The 16,742-nt window shown below is 37.5% G+C and overlaps 1 protein-coding gene across 7 annotated transcripts in view; it reads left to right on the top strand.

The window, feature by feature from the left end:
- Positions 1–16,742, top strand: part of LOC311072066 (ankyrin-2-like) — a 47,900-nt gene that overhangs the window by 13,620 nt on the left and 17,538 nt on the right. For 3 of the 7 annotated variants that reach the window (XM_084096801.1, XM_084096799.1, XM_084096804.1), the window contains 14 exons: positions 457–560; positions 826–861; positions 1,901–2,125; positions 3,054–3,152; positions 3,572–3,726; positions 4,513–4,724; positions 5,150–5,342; positions 6,920–7,016; positions 7,095–7,323; positions 7,410–7,535; positions 7,753–7,875; positions 8,018–8,050; positions 8,180–8,201; positions 9,989–15,907. In XM_084096801.1, coding sequence (XP_083952927.1) covers positions 457–560; positions 826–861; positions 1,901–2,125; positions 3,054–3,152; positions 3,572–3,726; positions 4,513–4,724; positions 5,150–5,342; positions 6,920–7,016; positions 7,095–7,323; positions 7,410–7,535; positions 7,753–7,875; positions 8,018–8,050; positions 8,180–8,201; positions 9,989–15,907 — 7,573 coding nt within the window. The remainder of the gene's footprint in view (positions 1–456; positions 561–825; positions 862–1,900; positions 2,126–3,053; positions 3,153–3,571; positions 3,727–4,512; positions 4,725–5,149; positions 5,343–6,919; positions 7,017–7,094; positions 7,324–7,409; positions 7,536–7,752; positions 7,876–8,017; positions 8,051–8,179; positions 8,202–9,988; positions 15,908–16,742) is intronic. The other 4 variants (XM_084096805.1, XM_084096803.1, XM_084096800.1 and 1 more) reach the window with 3 other exon arrangements.

Raw genomic sequence — 16,742 nt, 5'->3', positions numbered from 1 at the left:
TTGCATCTTACTAAAAATAATACATTTAAGCACTAAAAAAAATTTAAACAGAAAAATATAAAAATAAAAGCTAATTCAAAATGACAAAAAAATAATACTATAATTGACGCTTCAAAAAGTCATAAAGTGAAAGTAAAACTAATCCATATAAATTGAGCGGTTTAGTCTAGATTGCTTTATATGATGAACAGATTTAGTTTAGGCTTTCTGTAAATGGAGGGACAGAAATCTCTCAGGTTCATCAAAAAGATCTTCATTTTTATTCCGAAGATGAACGAAAGTCTTACGGGTTTACGAACCATTTAAATTGAAATTAAAACTGAAAATATAAAAATAAAGGCTAATTAAAAATGTTAATCAATACTATAATAGAATATTAATAATAGTAAATAATGGTAAATGGGCTTTAGGTTTTTATCTCATGATATGTTATAGTCTGATTTTGTTGTTTGTCAGGTGTCAGCGTTCTCTCGAGAGCATGAGAAGGACTCATATCGACTGAGCTGGGGTGCTGAACATCTGGATAATGTGGTGCTAACCAGCACTCTTCTGCAGTCAGGGTTAGTAGGTTTCATACACACTCAAAAAGACAAACACACACACACACATGCCTCCCCTGTCCTACACAAGGTGTGTATCCTTGTTCAAAGCAGGCATTGCATTAGATGCCACTCTTATGGACCATGAATGACAGCTGCTCAAGTTCCTCTCATATTGTTATTTCATGCTCTTTGTTTTTTCATTTATTACACTCACATCATCTCTCTAAATCACTCTCGGCCTCTCTCTCTGCTGTTCGTGATTGTGTTTCTGTTCTGCTTTTAGCCGATCTACCCCATGCCTTGACCATGACAACAGCAGGTGACACTTCTCTTCCTTGTGCCCCTTTTCTTCCTCTCTTCATCTACTTTTATTACATTATTGCATGTATTTTTAACAACTGACCGCTTCAAGCTTTTTTAAATGAGCCTATTTGTGCCTATTAAATTTTAATAAGCATGTTTTAATGAATACAGTTACTCATGTCTCAGTATTCATAGAGAACCCCATGAATAATATTCAATATTATTCAATATTTCTCACATGGGTTGAATGACACTGGACACATGGTATTTCTCAAATCCTCCAGTATTTTCCCAATTACCTGTTGAGCAATAAATTACATTAAACAACACTTCTCAAAAGTTTGGGGTCAGGAAGATTTTTTTAAAGATTTTATTAGTAAGTAGCACTACTGTTTTCAACAAAATAAGAAATGTTTCTTGAGCACTAAATCAGCATATTAGAATGATTTCTGAAGGATCATGTGACACTGAAGACTAGAGTAATGATGCTGAAAATTCAGCGTTGCATCACAGGAATAAATTACATTCAGAAATATTCAAATAGAAAACAGTTATTTAAAAAAATATATAATAATATTTTGCAATATTACTGTATTTTTTTTAATCAAATACATGCAGTATTGGTGAGCATAAGAGACTTTCAAACATGAAAAAAAATCTTACAGACCCCAAACTTTGGAACGGTAGTGTACGTCGGTGAGTCTGTAATTTTAACACTTAATGGCAACGCAATCAGATAATAAAATGAGTGTTCTGGGTTTAACAGAAGTTAATCCTGAAACAGAAAACAATATGGTAACATTTCTGGTGAAGTGTGTAATTTCTAATAGTACCAACTGCAAAATTAATGATTGTTTACAAACATATGGAAGCCCACAGAGCCTATAAAATAAGTTTGGGAAATGAGACAGACAAGTAATAATGCAAGGTGGCATCCATAAGTTTAAAAACAAGAATTTGCACACTTAATGTATTTATTCCTGTATTTCATTTCTGGGTTAAGTAGCATTGCATTGTGTGTTTCACTGTCACTTGCTGTTGTTCTATATAAACAGCTTCCTGGTCAGTTTCATGGTGGATGCTCGCGGCGGAGCCATGCGTGGCTGTCGGCACAATGGGCTACGCATTATTGTGCCACCTAGAAAGTGCTCAGCCCCGACACGGGTCACATGTCGTCTGGTGAAGAGGCACAGACTGGCCTCTATGCCCCCTATGGTGGAGGGAGAGGGGCTCGCAGGCAAGATCATTGAAGTTGGACCCACCGGAGCCCAGTTTCTTGGGTAAGCGGGTGCAAAGGTTGAAATTGAACATTTATGCTGTATCACCATGAACATTTTTGTCTACTTTTGTGTATGTATGGCGCAGTTACATGTTCTCTATTTTGTCTCGTCTTGACTGACAAAGCAGAACAATATGTCAACATGTTTGACGTGTCCTAACCAGAAGTGATGTTACAAGTTTCCAGCGACAATCAATTTTGTTAGTCTACACTGAATCAGCTGTGCAATGTGATGTAATTTTAGTCAATAAGACATTTTGTGAATTTTGGACCAATTAGATTCAGTGGATGGGGCTACTAGGCATCAGTATTATTTCAGAAATATTTATATATTATTATAATAATTATTCATACTTTGAATTAGCTTTTATTTTATATTTTCAGTTTTTATTTTAGTTTAAGTTTTAGTCATTTTTATTTATTAATATACAGTATACAGTATATATATATATATATATATATATGAAGATAAAAATAAAATAAGTTGAAGTATAAAATTACTGAAAGTAAGAAAGTATAATATATATATATATATATATATATATATATATATATATAACATTTCTAGTTTTAAGTAATGTAACTCATTTAAGTAACTCATTTCTAAGTTTTCATCTAATATTTATATTTGATTATATTTATTTTTTAAATAGTTTTTTAATAGTTTTCGTTAATATTAAACAATAACAACACTGCTTGGCATTACACTGCTGAAATAGAGAGCAAGCGACCAACAAAATGTCAGAGCTGGTTTGGACAAAAACTCATGTAAGAGCTTTTAGTGTTCGTCTCACCTGGTTAGGACACTTGTCATCGCCAGTTTGGAGGAATGACAACAATGTTCCTCTCTCACTAAATCTTCAGGAAATCAGGTTCACAGTGTGCCTTGTTTTTTTCCACATATTTTTTAATGGCTGCGATCGGAACAGTAAACTCCACCTCCCAACAGCCCCTCCTCCTCTTAATGAGGGTGAAAGTCTTGTCAGCAGAATTCTGCAGCTGGGTCCACCCGGCACCAAATTTCTCGGGTAGGAGAGATCCTAATGCCAAATATCCACTGGATACCGGCCACATTTCCCCCTAATTCTTTTAAATACACCTCCATCTCCAAGATGTCATATTCTTTTTATTTTGTCCCTTTTTTATAGTTTTTATCATTCCGAAATAGAGGTGTTCCATGAATTGACCTTTTCCTCCCTTGTTGCATTTTGATATCATTTGTTATTTATTGTTATTCTTTTAATGTATTTGTCATGTGATGTGTGTCTACTGTATCGCATTATCCATTGTTTAGTTTACTCTCTTTTTCCACCTTGCTGCATGCTGCATTTTCCTGTTTGTATGTCCTCCACAGATGCAATATCTGTTTTTTGAACAACAACCCTCAATTTATGGTGTCTAAAGCCATACATTAATTTGTCTGAAATAACACCCCTTATTTTTGCAGGCCTGTAATAGTAGAGATCCCTCACTTTGCTGCATTGCGTGGGACAGAGAGAGAGTTAGTGATTCTGCGCAGTGAGACAGGAGAGAGCTGGAGAGAACATCACTGTGACCATACAGAAGAGGAGCTGAATCAGATACTCAATGGCATGGACGAAGGTGAGTGTGTCCTGAATGCACAGAGACACTTGTTTGATTAACATAACACACCTTAAATTTGCTCTTACACTTGTATCAAACTCTGCCAGTGGTGTGCCACAGAAAAATTGGTTGCATTTATTTGATCAAAAATACAGTAAAAACTGATTTCTATTTGAATATATTTTAAAATGTAATTTATTCCTGTGATGGCAAAGCTGAATTTTCAGCATCATTACTCCAGTCTTCAGTGTCACATGATCTATCAGAAATTTGCTGATTTTGTGCTTTGAAACATTTACTTATTATCAATGTTGAAAACAGTTGTGCTGCCTATTATTTTTGTGGAAACCATCATACATTTATTTCAGGATCCTTTGATGAATACAAAATTCAGAAAGAACAGCATTTATTTTAGCAGAAATGTTTGTAACATTATAAATGTTTTTAATGTCCTGTTTGATCAATTTAATGCATATTTGCTGAATAATTTATTAAAAAAAAAAAAAAGCATTAATTTATTTAAAAAAAAAAAAATCTTACAGACCCTTAACATTTGAACAGTAGTATATGTGTTACAGTTAATGTCTTTAGTTGAAAAGGTGATTTAGTACAGAAGTGTGAGATTATCACACAAACATAATTATTCACCATTTAAGTACACTTAATTGTATAAACCCTAAACAGTTTAATTTAAGGCATGCCTTAAATCATGCTCATAATCTTCTTTGTCAACTAATTTTATATTAGATAAATTGCACACAAAAAAAAAATATTAAGAGATATTATTTGTAATTTTCACACCAGAACTGGACAGTCCTGAAGAGCTGGAGAAAAAGCGAATATGTCGCCTAATCACCCGGGATTTCCCACAATACTTTGCTGTGGTGTCCCGCATTAAACAGGACAGTCACCTGATTGGTCCAGAGGGTGGGGTGCTGAGCAGCACACTTGTTCCTCAGGTCCAGGCTGTGTTCCCCGAGGGAGCCCTGACTAAACGGATACGTGTGGGACTACAGGTGATCCCCACTGTGCCTTGCAAGCTTGATCAGAGTTTTTTTTATTTAGCTTTTGACATGTGTTAAATCAGTTGTATACACACACTATGTTGAGGGCAACACTGTCAAATTTTTATGATTATTTATTGCTCCATCTGTGTCAATAAAACTGCTTCAATTGATATTGAGCTGTATGCAGCAGCATTTTTTTTTTCTTTAAGTAAAGGTAAAAATCTGCAAAAGTAATACAAATGCATTATATTAAAAAGATATTGAAAATATCAAGAAATATTAAAATGTGTTATTTTATGGATTTTTTTAATGAAAAAATTATAGTTACGCTCTTCTTAAAAATATTTATTTAATATACAGTATTACTCCTACATTGTTTAGAGGCAGGGAGAATGATAGAGGGAATTGAAAAATTCAATCTCATCCTTCATTAGGCCCAGCCCATCAGTGAGGATCTGGTGAGGAAGATCCTGGGTAGTAAGGCTACATTCAGCCCAATTGTTACGTTGGAACCCAGAAGACGCAAGTTTCACAAGCCCATCACAATGACTATTCCTGTCCCTAAAAGCCCAACCAGTGACGGGACCAGCAGTACACCCACTCTACGACTGCTATGTAGCATTACTGGTATGTGATGATAAAGAGTAGGAGTTTATCCTAGTTTATACAGTTTTGTCCATCAATTTGGGCCCTCACATCCAGCCCACTTTCTCTTTGAACTGAGCACTGAGCACCAGAACAGCCAGGCATAAGAACAGCTTTTTCCCTCAGGCTATGTTCCACCTTAACAATACATAACACATCACAGGATTATACATCTGTAAATAACACCTCAAAACTGTCCATCTGTAAATAGAATATCTGTACATTCATATTTCTGTCTGTTGGTGTATTTCTTTCTCTGTTGTAGTGTTTTAATATTGTATATATTTTAATTTCATCTCTTTATTATTGATGTTATATTTCATTTCATTACCTTAAAGGGACTGTGTGTAAGAATTTCTCCCATCTAGTGGTGAAATTGTATTTTGCATTCAAAAGAATAATGCTCTTCAGCGCCTCACTTTTTCAAATGCGCGTTGCATCTACGGTAGCCGTTTTATACCAAAAAGCTATGACAGGATGTCTTATAATAGCACTTCGAGTTTTTCTTCGGGTGAACAGGTTTGTTATTTAAAACAAACTGAAACTTGAAACAACGAAAAAAAGAATGCTACAGTATGAATTACTGACTGTGAAAAACATTAACTATGGTAATTAGTAGTAATGCCTTCTTTACTCGTTATATTTTTTGAAGTACGTGCATTGTTAGATATCATCATCATCAGAGCCTTCTCTAACGTTACTGTACTCAATAGCTGCTATTCATTAAAGAGCCTGTTTAACTTTTAACTATAAATGTTCTACTGCCTATATAATAAAGTACACAACCAACCAATGAAAAAAAAGCTTGTAATTAAGACCGTAACATTGACTTACCTGTCGAGAAGAAAGCAGGCAACTTCAGCGTCTCTTTTGAAAGCTTTCTCCTGCATTAGCTATCCCGACATTAACCCTTGTTTTTGTAATCTCCGGTCACGTTTCCTTTTACGGTCTATTTTGGACTTTTTCGACGACGAGGACTCCTTATCCTGTGACTCAGCATATGTATGAATGAACGGTGTATAAATAACCGTGCAGTGCATCCTTTTAAACTTGCCGCGGCAGTGACAAGCGCCTCTCTCTGCTCTGCTCCTCCGTTTCTGCTGGCTTCAGTCACGTGACGCTGGTTCTGAACGAAAACGCGTTGTGGAAACGCGTTGGCCTAGTACTTTTTGTCCCTCTCTGCTATTATAGTTTTTCAAGATGGCGGAACTACATGGAAGCCTCCGTGGACCTACCCGTCACATGTTTATAAAGATAATAAATTCTTCGTTTTACGAGGATTAGTCTGATCATTGGCATAGGTATTTGTACACCATTGAGGGCATATTTATTAATAAAAATATTGATTTTAGATAATAAAATACCTAAAAAGCTACACATAGTCCCTTTAATGTCTATATATGTCTGTACCTTTTCTGCACTGGAAGCTCCTGGCACCAAGATAAATTCCTTGTGTGTCTAAACACACTTGGCAATAAGCTCTTTCTGATTCTGAATCTGAATTATTATTATTTTTTTAAATCATGTGAGAAGGTGTGAATAGTTCTTTTTTTTTTCAGGAGGGACAACTCCAGCACAGTGGGAGGACATAACTGGATCCACACCTCTGACATTCATCAACCAGTGTGTTTCATTTACCACCAATGTATCAGCAAGGTGAGTTCTGCTACAGTGACATCTGTTTGTTGACTGGTTTCCTTTGACAAATGGTTAAATAAATGTTTTTTCTCCCAGGTTCTGGCTCATAGATTGCCGTCAGATCCAGGAGTCTGTGAACTTCTCCAGTCAGCTGTATCGTGAGATCATCTGTGTGCCCTATATGGCCAAGTTTGTCATCTTCGCCAAGACTTTAGACCCCATCGAAGCACGACTCCGCTGCTTCTGTATGACGGATGATAAGATGGACAAAACTCTGGAGCAGCAGGAGAACTTCACCGAGGTGGCTCGTAGTCGAGATGTCGAGGTAAGTGTGGTTTAGCTAGTCTTGTCACAACAAAAAGTTCCATTGACAAGAACATTTTCTAAATGGTGGTATATTTATCTCTACAGGTACTAGAGGGAAAGCCAATCTTTGCCGACTGCTTTGGAAATCTGGTCCCACTGACCAAAAGTGGACAGCACCATGTGTTCAGTTTCTATGCCTTTAAAGAAAACCGTCTTTCTCTATTTATCAAAGTAAGCACTTTGTTATTTGAAGGACTATTTATAGTAGATAACTATGGGGATATTATTTCAACATTTTAAACAGCACAAAAAGGCACTGAGTTACAAATCTTTAAACAAATGTGTTACAGCACTGCACATTGCCCCCTACTAGTTTAAATATGATGCCACAGTATTGTGCAAACGTCTCTTGTTGGTCAGAAAAGTCACAGACTGGTTGTTTCAACAGATTCGTGACAGCACTCAAGAACCATGTGGCAGACTGTCTTTTACAAAAGAGCCAAGAACATATCGCAGTCTAAACCACAATGCAATATGCAACCTGAACATCTGCCTACCTATCTACTCAAAGGTAAGTGCAAACACTCTCAACTATCATATTAACTCGCATAGCCTATACATTTGCATACATAGACACAAAAAGCCAATACCTTTTATTCAAATGATATTTAGTTTCGCCATATTTAATCTGACAGTTGATTTTTACTTTTAAGGAATCTGATTCTGACGAAGATGCAGATGTGGAGGTAAATGCCTATTTTAACATTTTGAAAATTATTTATTTTTAATGTATTCTTTGCAAAAAGAAAATATAAGAAATGTTTCATGTTTTCAATCCTATTAACTTTCTCTGTTTTAATCTAATTTCTTTATAGAGTGAGAAGACACATGAGAAATGTAAGCATTATTTAAGTCAGTTTAATTAAAATGAAAATTATGCACACCTGGGCAAAAAAAGACCCAGTCCCAAGCCCCAGAATGGTTAAACACTAAGCTTTTAACTGTCTTAACCACAAATTATTTGTCAGGAAGTTAGCTAAATTTAAGCAAATGCACTATTTAAAAGCCATTTCTGTCTCAGAAAAACATCAAAGATGTTCCCATATTTTGGGCAGAATATGGGAAGTTTAATTCAGAGTGGTTCATCTGATTTGTGTGGAGTTCATGTTTTGGCCTGATCAGTGTCCAGATTTGAACCCTATACTGAATATTTGGTCTCACATTAAACGAACTAGGAGACATTTTAAACTACTCATGAACAGTTCGAAGCCATTAACATCAAGTGGAACTCTAAGGGGGACAAAGGGGAGACTAATCCATGCTAAATTATTTAATCTACAGTATTAATGCAATTCTTGCTCATCTCCTGACCAGTAATTTGTGATAAAAATGGTTAAGAGTTAAGACCAATAAAAAAACACTAAATATTTAGACATTTTTTTCTGCCTAGGAGTGTATATACTATGTTTTCTAACATAGTTTTGTAACCTCCATAATACATTGTTTGAAATATTATAGAAAACATATTTATAAGTGATTTTAACAGAAATTGTATTTGTGGATCCCTGACTGCTGTGCTATGGCTGATAAACATCCCTTCTTCCATTTTTATTTTTTTTCGTCTGCTGTTCTCATAAAACATTACGTTCAATTATATTCTCCTACAATGGTATCTTACTTCTGGCATGATGATTTCTAAAATGTTTAATGAGTTTAAAATCAAATGTGTTACATGCCAAAAGAGATACTGGAAAACAAACCATTCTCCCTGGAAAAAAAAATCACACTGAACAGGCACATATTATTTTGCCTGTAATGAAATCAAATTATTTGCTTGCCACAAGTCACCTTTGCATGGATCATTTCCCTTGCATGGAAATAACTTGACTTACACATATTATATTATTGTATGTGTGTGAGTGTGTCTGCTCAGCCTGTATGCGTGGATACCTTTTTTGAAAATATGCATAATTTGTGTAACATTTTTATCCCTGTCACTCACATTCTTTATTTGATTTGATTCACTTGTGTTTATTATTGCTTTCCTAAATTTTCCTTATCATTTACCTCAGTCTTTTAACAAATTCCCATATGTTCCTCCATGATTGACTCAAAGCCATAGCATTTGATAATTCAAAAGTGTTTTATGGGAAAAACCTCTGATTGTATCTCAGTGCTGTTTTTAAGGGCTTTGAACATGTTTCGAACATGCTATCTGTGTTTTTGTTGACATGAGCTCTTCATGTCGAGAACAATCTTGAGATGCCTCATTGGTACAGCTCCACTCTGTGTTATGATTACTTTCCTCATTTGTTCTTTGTGCACAGGTTTCTGTATTACTTATACTTTCCCTTTGTTTTTCTTTATACTTTCCCTCTTGTGCAAGTGTATGAGTGGATACTTGAAACAATATAACGTGTTTAAGCAAGTTATTTCCTGCCCATTTCCTCCCCTCACTCTGTAATTCTTCTTTGCTTTGCTTAACTGCTCCCATGCCTTCCCAAATCCTTTGGATCCAAATCTAGATAAATTTTGCGATTTTCGTCATTGTCAAGTAGTTTCCTTATCATCTGAACTGAAGACAGTTTGTATTGCTCCTGCCCTGACTAGTTTTCCAATGTCTTTTGTCCTCTTCATTTTCCCTTTGTTCTTTTAAACAACTCTTTGTGCTGTTAAAATGGAAGATTATGATGGATCTGAGACAACAGAGTTTTCCATGATGCAAATCATGCATGATCCTGCCACACTCGCAAGTCCAGATCTGCTTTCAGAGGTGTCCGATATGAAGCAGGACCTGATTAAAGTGTCAGTCCTTCTGACCTCTGAAAAATCCGAAATATCGTGCTCCTCGGATGCCAGAGAGAGATCAGACAATGCTGGGGATGACGACGTGGATGAGCCATTTGAAATTGTTGAAAAAGTGAAAGAGGACTTGGAAAAGGTAGAAGAGATCCTCCTTGAGGGAACAATGGATAAAACAAAGAGGGAAGGTGCAATTGGGATATCTGTAACCATTGATGATGATGAGTGGGTACTTCTCGGTGATACAGATGTTGAGGAATCCGAAAGCAAAAACATCACTGAAGACCAAGAGACTCTCATTCAGGAAGTTCGAATCACAAGAGACACTATATCAAGTTCTTCTCCTAAGAGGGATATGTCAGGTATGGTTTCATATCTCAGTGGTGACTTAGAACAATGTCTGCAGGAACCTGTACCATTTAGTCATTCACAAGATGTAGATATTGTTCAAGAAAGCTTTAAAGAGGTATTCATTGCCCGTGGTAAACACCGTCCAGCAAAAATAAAAAAGCCAGTAAGGAAAAGGCGTAAAGAGAGGGAGTTTGCAAGTGGCAGTTCTGAAGATGACCTGGAAAGGATGAGTAGGAGTCAGTCTGAGGAGTCTCTTGATGAAGATGCAGTTATTGGTGGATCTGAACCTGTCTTTGGATTGGTTCCTGTGTCTCCTAGAGTTGTAGAAACTCCAATTGGATCCATTAAAGACAGGGTTAAGGCACTGCAGAAGAAGGTTGAAGAAGAAAAGGAGGTGGACAATCAAAACTGGAAAATGAATACTTCCCAGGGTAAGTCATATGTCACAGAGACAGAAAAATCAACCAAGCTCCCTCCAAAATCCCCCATATCTCCAAAGTCACAGACAGAAAGGCTGGAAGAAACCATGTCTGTAAGAGAGCTGATGAAGGCATTTCAGACTGGCCAAGATCCATCAAAAAGCAAGTCTGGACTTTTTGAACATAAAGCAATTACGACTGTTACCTCTGAGATGGCAACTTCTGATGTGATGCAGGTTCCCCCAACATATGATTACCAAATGACAGTAACAAATCAACATTTACAAGAAAGAGCAATTACGACTGTGTCCTCTGAAACAGCAAGTCCTATTGAAACACAGATTCCTCCAACATATGACAGCCAAGTGACAGTAACAACCCAACGTTTACAAGACAGTGCAATTACGACTGAGACCTCTGAAATGGCAAGTCCTATTGAAACACAGATTCCTCCGACATATGACAGCCAACTGACAGTAACAACCCAACATTTACAGGAAAGAGCAATTACGACTGAGACCTCTGAGACGGCAAGTCCTAATGTAACACAGATTCCTCCGACACATGACAGCCAACTGACAGTAACAACCCAACATTTACAAGAAAGAGCAATTATGACTGAGACCTCTGAAACGTCAAGTCCTAATGTTACACAGATTCCTCTGACGTATGACAGCCAACTGACAGTAACAACCCAACATTTACAAGAAAGAGCAATTACCACTGAGACCTCTGAAACGGCAAGTCCTATTGTAACACAGATTCCTCTGACGTATGACAGCCAACTGACAGTAACAACCCAACATTTACAAGAAAGAGCAATTACGACTGAGACCTCTGAAACGGCAAGTCCCAATGTAACACAGATTCCTCCAACATATGACAACCAATTGACAGTAACAACGCAACATTTACAAGAAAGAGCAATTACGACTGAGACCTCTGAAACGTCAAGTCCTATTGTAACACAGATTCCTCCGTCATATGACAGCCAACTGACAGTAACAACCCAACATTTACAAGAAAGAGCAATTACGACTGAGACCTCTGAAACGGCAAGTCCCAATGTAACACAGATTCCTCCAACACATGACAGCCAATTGACAGTAACAACCCAACATTTACAAGAAAGAGCAATTACGACTGAGACCTCTGAAACGTCAAGTCCTATTGTAACACGGATTCCTCCGACGTATGACAGACAACTGACAGTATCAACCCAACATTTACAAGATAGGGCAATTACAACTGTAACCTCTGAAGCATCAAGTTCTGATATGATGCAGGTCCCTCCAACATATGATAACCAAATGACAGTATCAACCCAACATTTACAAGAACAAAATGTTGTAGAAAACAAGATCATTCAAGAATCATGTTTTGACCCAAACACAATTCAATATAAACCAATGATCGATGATGGTGAAACACTACATGAAAAACCATTGACGACCTTAAACAGTACTTTGTCTATCCAAAATACAGAAGGTGACCCAGCTATAACTTCCAACATTATCTTTAACTTTAAAGAGGAAAGCTCTCCGGAAGACCTGTTCTCTAAGCTTACATCAATTGACCAAAATGGAAAACCATCTCAGGAACGAGGCAGATTTGAGACTGAGGAACAACAAATAACTTCTGAGCTATTAGAAAATGACGACCCAGGGCTGATACCTGAGAGAATCTATTATGAAGATAACATCTGCCATTATAGGAGATTGTCTGTGGAACCTCAGATCAGCCCAGACAGGAAACCATCAGAAGACTTCAGCGCAGATATTAAGGCAGAACTTGAGGACAGTCCTAGATATCTACTCTTTAGGCGGAGATCAGGTGAAGCAAGTAAACGCTATTTAAAGTGTAGCGATGGCCCTTCTTTAGATGATGAGGAACAGATACACCAGGTAACTGTGGATCCAAGTAAATCAAATATAATCACTGCATTTGCTACTGCAATGGTGCAAGGTGAGCCCTTACTTAAAAGTGAAATACATGAAGCTTCGGAAGAAAGTCCTGATAGTGAGAAACACAAGGCCTTGGTAGACTCTCCTGGCAATAGTATAGGGACTAGGACTCCTTTCACCAGCACATGTGACAGTGATACACATGAGGGACTTGCTGAAACCCCTCAAAATAGCCCTGAAATCTTTGTTTTGTCTTCCTGTACAACTAATGAAGAAACAGAAGTCAGACATCAAGGGGCTAAGGAGACAACTTACCAATCAATGTTGGTGACATCACATGAAAGAGCAGAGAGTGACAAGAGTGTCCAATTATGTTCAGTAACCGACATAAAAAGCAAGACATCACCTTATGATTCTAAGATTAAATCACCTTCCCTATTGACCAGAATTGATTCACCATCCAATGATGACTCTGAAATGGATTCACTTTCTCCATCCTCCAAAACGGAGTCACCATCCTCTACTAATTCGAAGACAATAATTCAAGATACAATTCAAGTTATGAAATGGGACAGTGAAACATCTGCACATGACATGATAAGTGATTCATCCTATAGAGATGATATGAAGCCAACAGATTTCAGTGTAATCACTGAGTCTGAGAAGATACCTCAACATTGCCATCACAGTCAAGATGCACTAGATAGACCGTCTAGTTTGGATTCTCTGCTGCCTGAAACCATAAGTGACTCTAAAACTCTCTGGAGAACAGACTCACTTGAGACTACTCCCATCAGAGAAGAGGGGTCATCTCAAAAAACGCCAGACTCTATCGAGCCAAGCCCAAACAAGGAGTCCCCATGTCAAGACTCATTAGAGGGAAGTCCCACTGGGGAGGAGTATGGACAATTAAGTTATATCGAAAGGGTCTTCTCAACAAGTCAGTCTTTTGTTTCTGATTCTAGGAAAAATGTAGAAAAAGTAGAAAAAGAAAACATTTCTGAACAAGACAGTTATTTAGAAAGTGAGTCCTCCCAAGGGTCCCATGAGACCCCAGATATGCAGTGCCTTTCCATGACCCTGGAGCAAAAAGAAGAGGTACTTGACAGTGAGGATCTTCATGATTTTGATGCTTTACAAAGACAATTCACTCCAGAAGAAGAGATGTTTAAGATGGCTGCAAAGATCAAAACATTTGATGAAATGGAAAAGGATGCGAGAGTTAAAAAGGTAAAATTTGATTTTGATTGTGATTTTAAACAACTGAAAGAAGAAAACCTGTCACCACATAAAAGTCCACTAGACTTTAACACAATGTTAACGAAAGAATCAGAGGAGCAGTGCTTGGAGAATCTGACTGAATCTGGCCCAGTATTACCTTTACAACCTTCATTGTCTGATGAGGATTATGAAAACCCTGAGTTGGATGAGTCATCTCACAAAGTATCATATGTAACCAGTGAGGTTTTAAAGACCATGGACAAAGGTGAGCAAGACCATACCCATTTGAAGACTGTGGATTTACAGACATGCACAAACATACCATCTTTGCAAACCCATGGAAACAAGGAGGAAGACTATGAACAGTTCTCTACAGAGTACCATACTACAGTGATCGGTGGGACTACACCTGAGGAGGATCTGGTTATTACATCAGCAGAAGGCGAAACAGGCATTGAGACGGATGCTGATGTTGATTCTAAGTCTCCTGGTGAGAGCCCAACTTCCGAAAAAGTGCTAGAACTAGTTTCTCCTACTGAAATTGTAGGTACTACTACTGCAGCAAAGGAAGTGCTGAATGAATCCCAGACAGATTTATGTATTTATGAAGAGGACAATGAAGGAAAGCCAGAAGAAATTCCAGCATCTACTCCAAGAGACTTGGTTCCCTGGAGTGCTGAAGTGGAAGATGATGAGGCATTTGATGCACAAATTGAGGCTGAGGAGCAGAAAATACTTGCTTTGTGTACAGACAGACAATCCCATGGAACCACACCTGACACAACTCCAGGACGTACCCCTACTGAAGAGGGGACACCAAATCCTTTCCTCTTCCAAGAGGGAAAACTATTTGAGATGACCAGAGGTGGAGCCATTGACATGACCAAGAGGACAATGGAGGAAGAGGAAGAAAGATTAGTCTTTTTTCCAATAAGTGAAGATCCAAGTGAAGAATTTGAACAAGTCAATTTCAACACTAGTGAGTCTGTTGCTGTAGCTTCATTTGAGATGACCGCAGATGGTTTAGTGCATCAAGACAGGTTTACGGAGGAACCTGATGCAAAGTCTGATGGCTTTAGACAAACTGGAAGCAAGATTAAACCAGAACATCCAGAACCGATTAAATTCCCTCTAGAGAGTGAACTAAAGAGCCCCACAGAGGATAATGGAATCCATGAAGACACACGGATACCGAATGTTGACACTGCCACTTATACAGTAACACGAACAGTTTATTCTGAGCAAGACCTGGAATCCTCCGACTCCTCAGTAGAAGATGAACAGCATTCTGTTGTTGAAATGCCCATATCCAACCAAGTATCAATGAGTTCTTCTAGTGCCTCAGCTCATACTGTTAGTCAACAGCAATTCCAGACATCACCTTCAATGTCCACTCTATTCAAGGACATTGCTGCTGAAATTGAAGACTCAACATCTAAGCCAAAAATAGCTGTGAAAGCAGCCAGCTTTGACCAAATTTTAGGACAAGGGGACTCCATTGAGCAGAATCAAAGGCCTAAATCTGAGGCAGATATTGGTGTCTCAGAATGGTCCATGTCTGTTGTGGATGATCACACTCATATAGAAAGCAACTACACCAAACCAAAGACTTCATCCTCCCAGATGCCTGTTTCACCAACACAGGCTCCTCCACAGTATTCTGCATCCAGTCAACCTGAACTACCTGCCAAAGTCTTTCAGGAATTAGAACCTTCAAGGAACACAGAGTGTGATGAAACCAAAGGAGACAGAGCCTCTGTTGAGTTAGGGATAGAAAGTAGTTTGAAAGCAATTCGACCCCCGTCCGTAGGCGATGATGTCTTTGAGTCAAGGCCCTACTGGGAGGATTGTGTGGAGACACAGATGCAGAGAATCTCAGACAGCACTACCCCAGACCAAAGTAAAGGTACCTCTACTTGGCACTTGCCCCCCGTATTACTTGCTCCAAAATTTACCTTAACTCCATGAAAAGTCTTTTTTCTTTAGTTTTTTTATTTTGTGTTTTAATGTGTTGTTCTGTGTTGTCCTGTTCTTTATGTTTCATATATTGTAGTGTTTTGTACTGTACTTTGTCTCATCTCAATGTTTTCTTGTGTGTGTGTTTGTGTGTCATTTTTGTGACTTTTTATGTCATGTTTTATTCATTTGCATATCAGTGTGTACATGAAAACTGAAATCTCAAGATTGACTAGCTCTACTTTTTTTTTGTTGATAATATTACAGTTTCCTGTGCAATGCATGCCCACTACTGCATGTTTCATCTGAGGAATATTAAAACAACCTTGGCAATGGCACATTTTTGTGTAAAAATACTTAAAAGAATATATTATGGCATATAATATTATATAACTTTATAGATCTATACAATATATACAGTAATTATATAGATATTTTCATTCACTGTGCTTTCATGCTATTAACTCTTTCCCCACCAGCATTTTTAAAAAAAAGTTGCCAGCCACCGCTAGCATTTTTGATCATTTTCACAAAATTTTCATGGCCCCCAGAATATTTTGTTGTATGAATAAATGAACATGCAATGTAACAAAAGAAAGAACAGAGCCTCTACTTTTAAACAAACAAACACAAAGTTTCATTAGAAAAAGCAACATTTTGAGCAAAAAGCTGAGAAAAACACATTTTTGTCAAAGATTACGCCTGGATCGGATTCAGAACAATGATCAAAACCCCCCCAAAGCTTGCACAGTCCTATACCTCGTCCTGGGTCGACATTTCATTCG

The sequence above is a fragment of the Abramis brama genome, assembly GCF_963993115.1.
Source record: "Abramis brama genome assembly, chromosome: 2".
NCBI lineage: Eukaryota > Metazoa > Chordata > Actinopteri > Cypriniformes > Leuciscidae > Abramis > Abramis brama.
The sequence above is the reverse complement of the archived record's forward strand: the minus strand, read 5'-3'. Positions and strand labels throughout refer to the sequence as shown.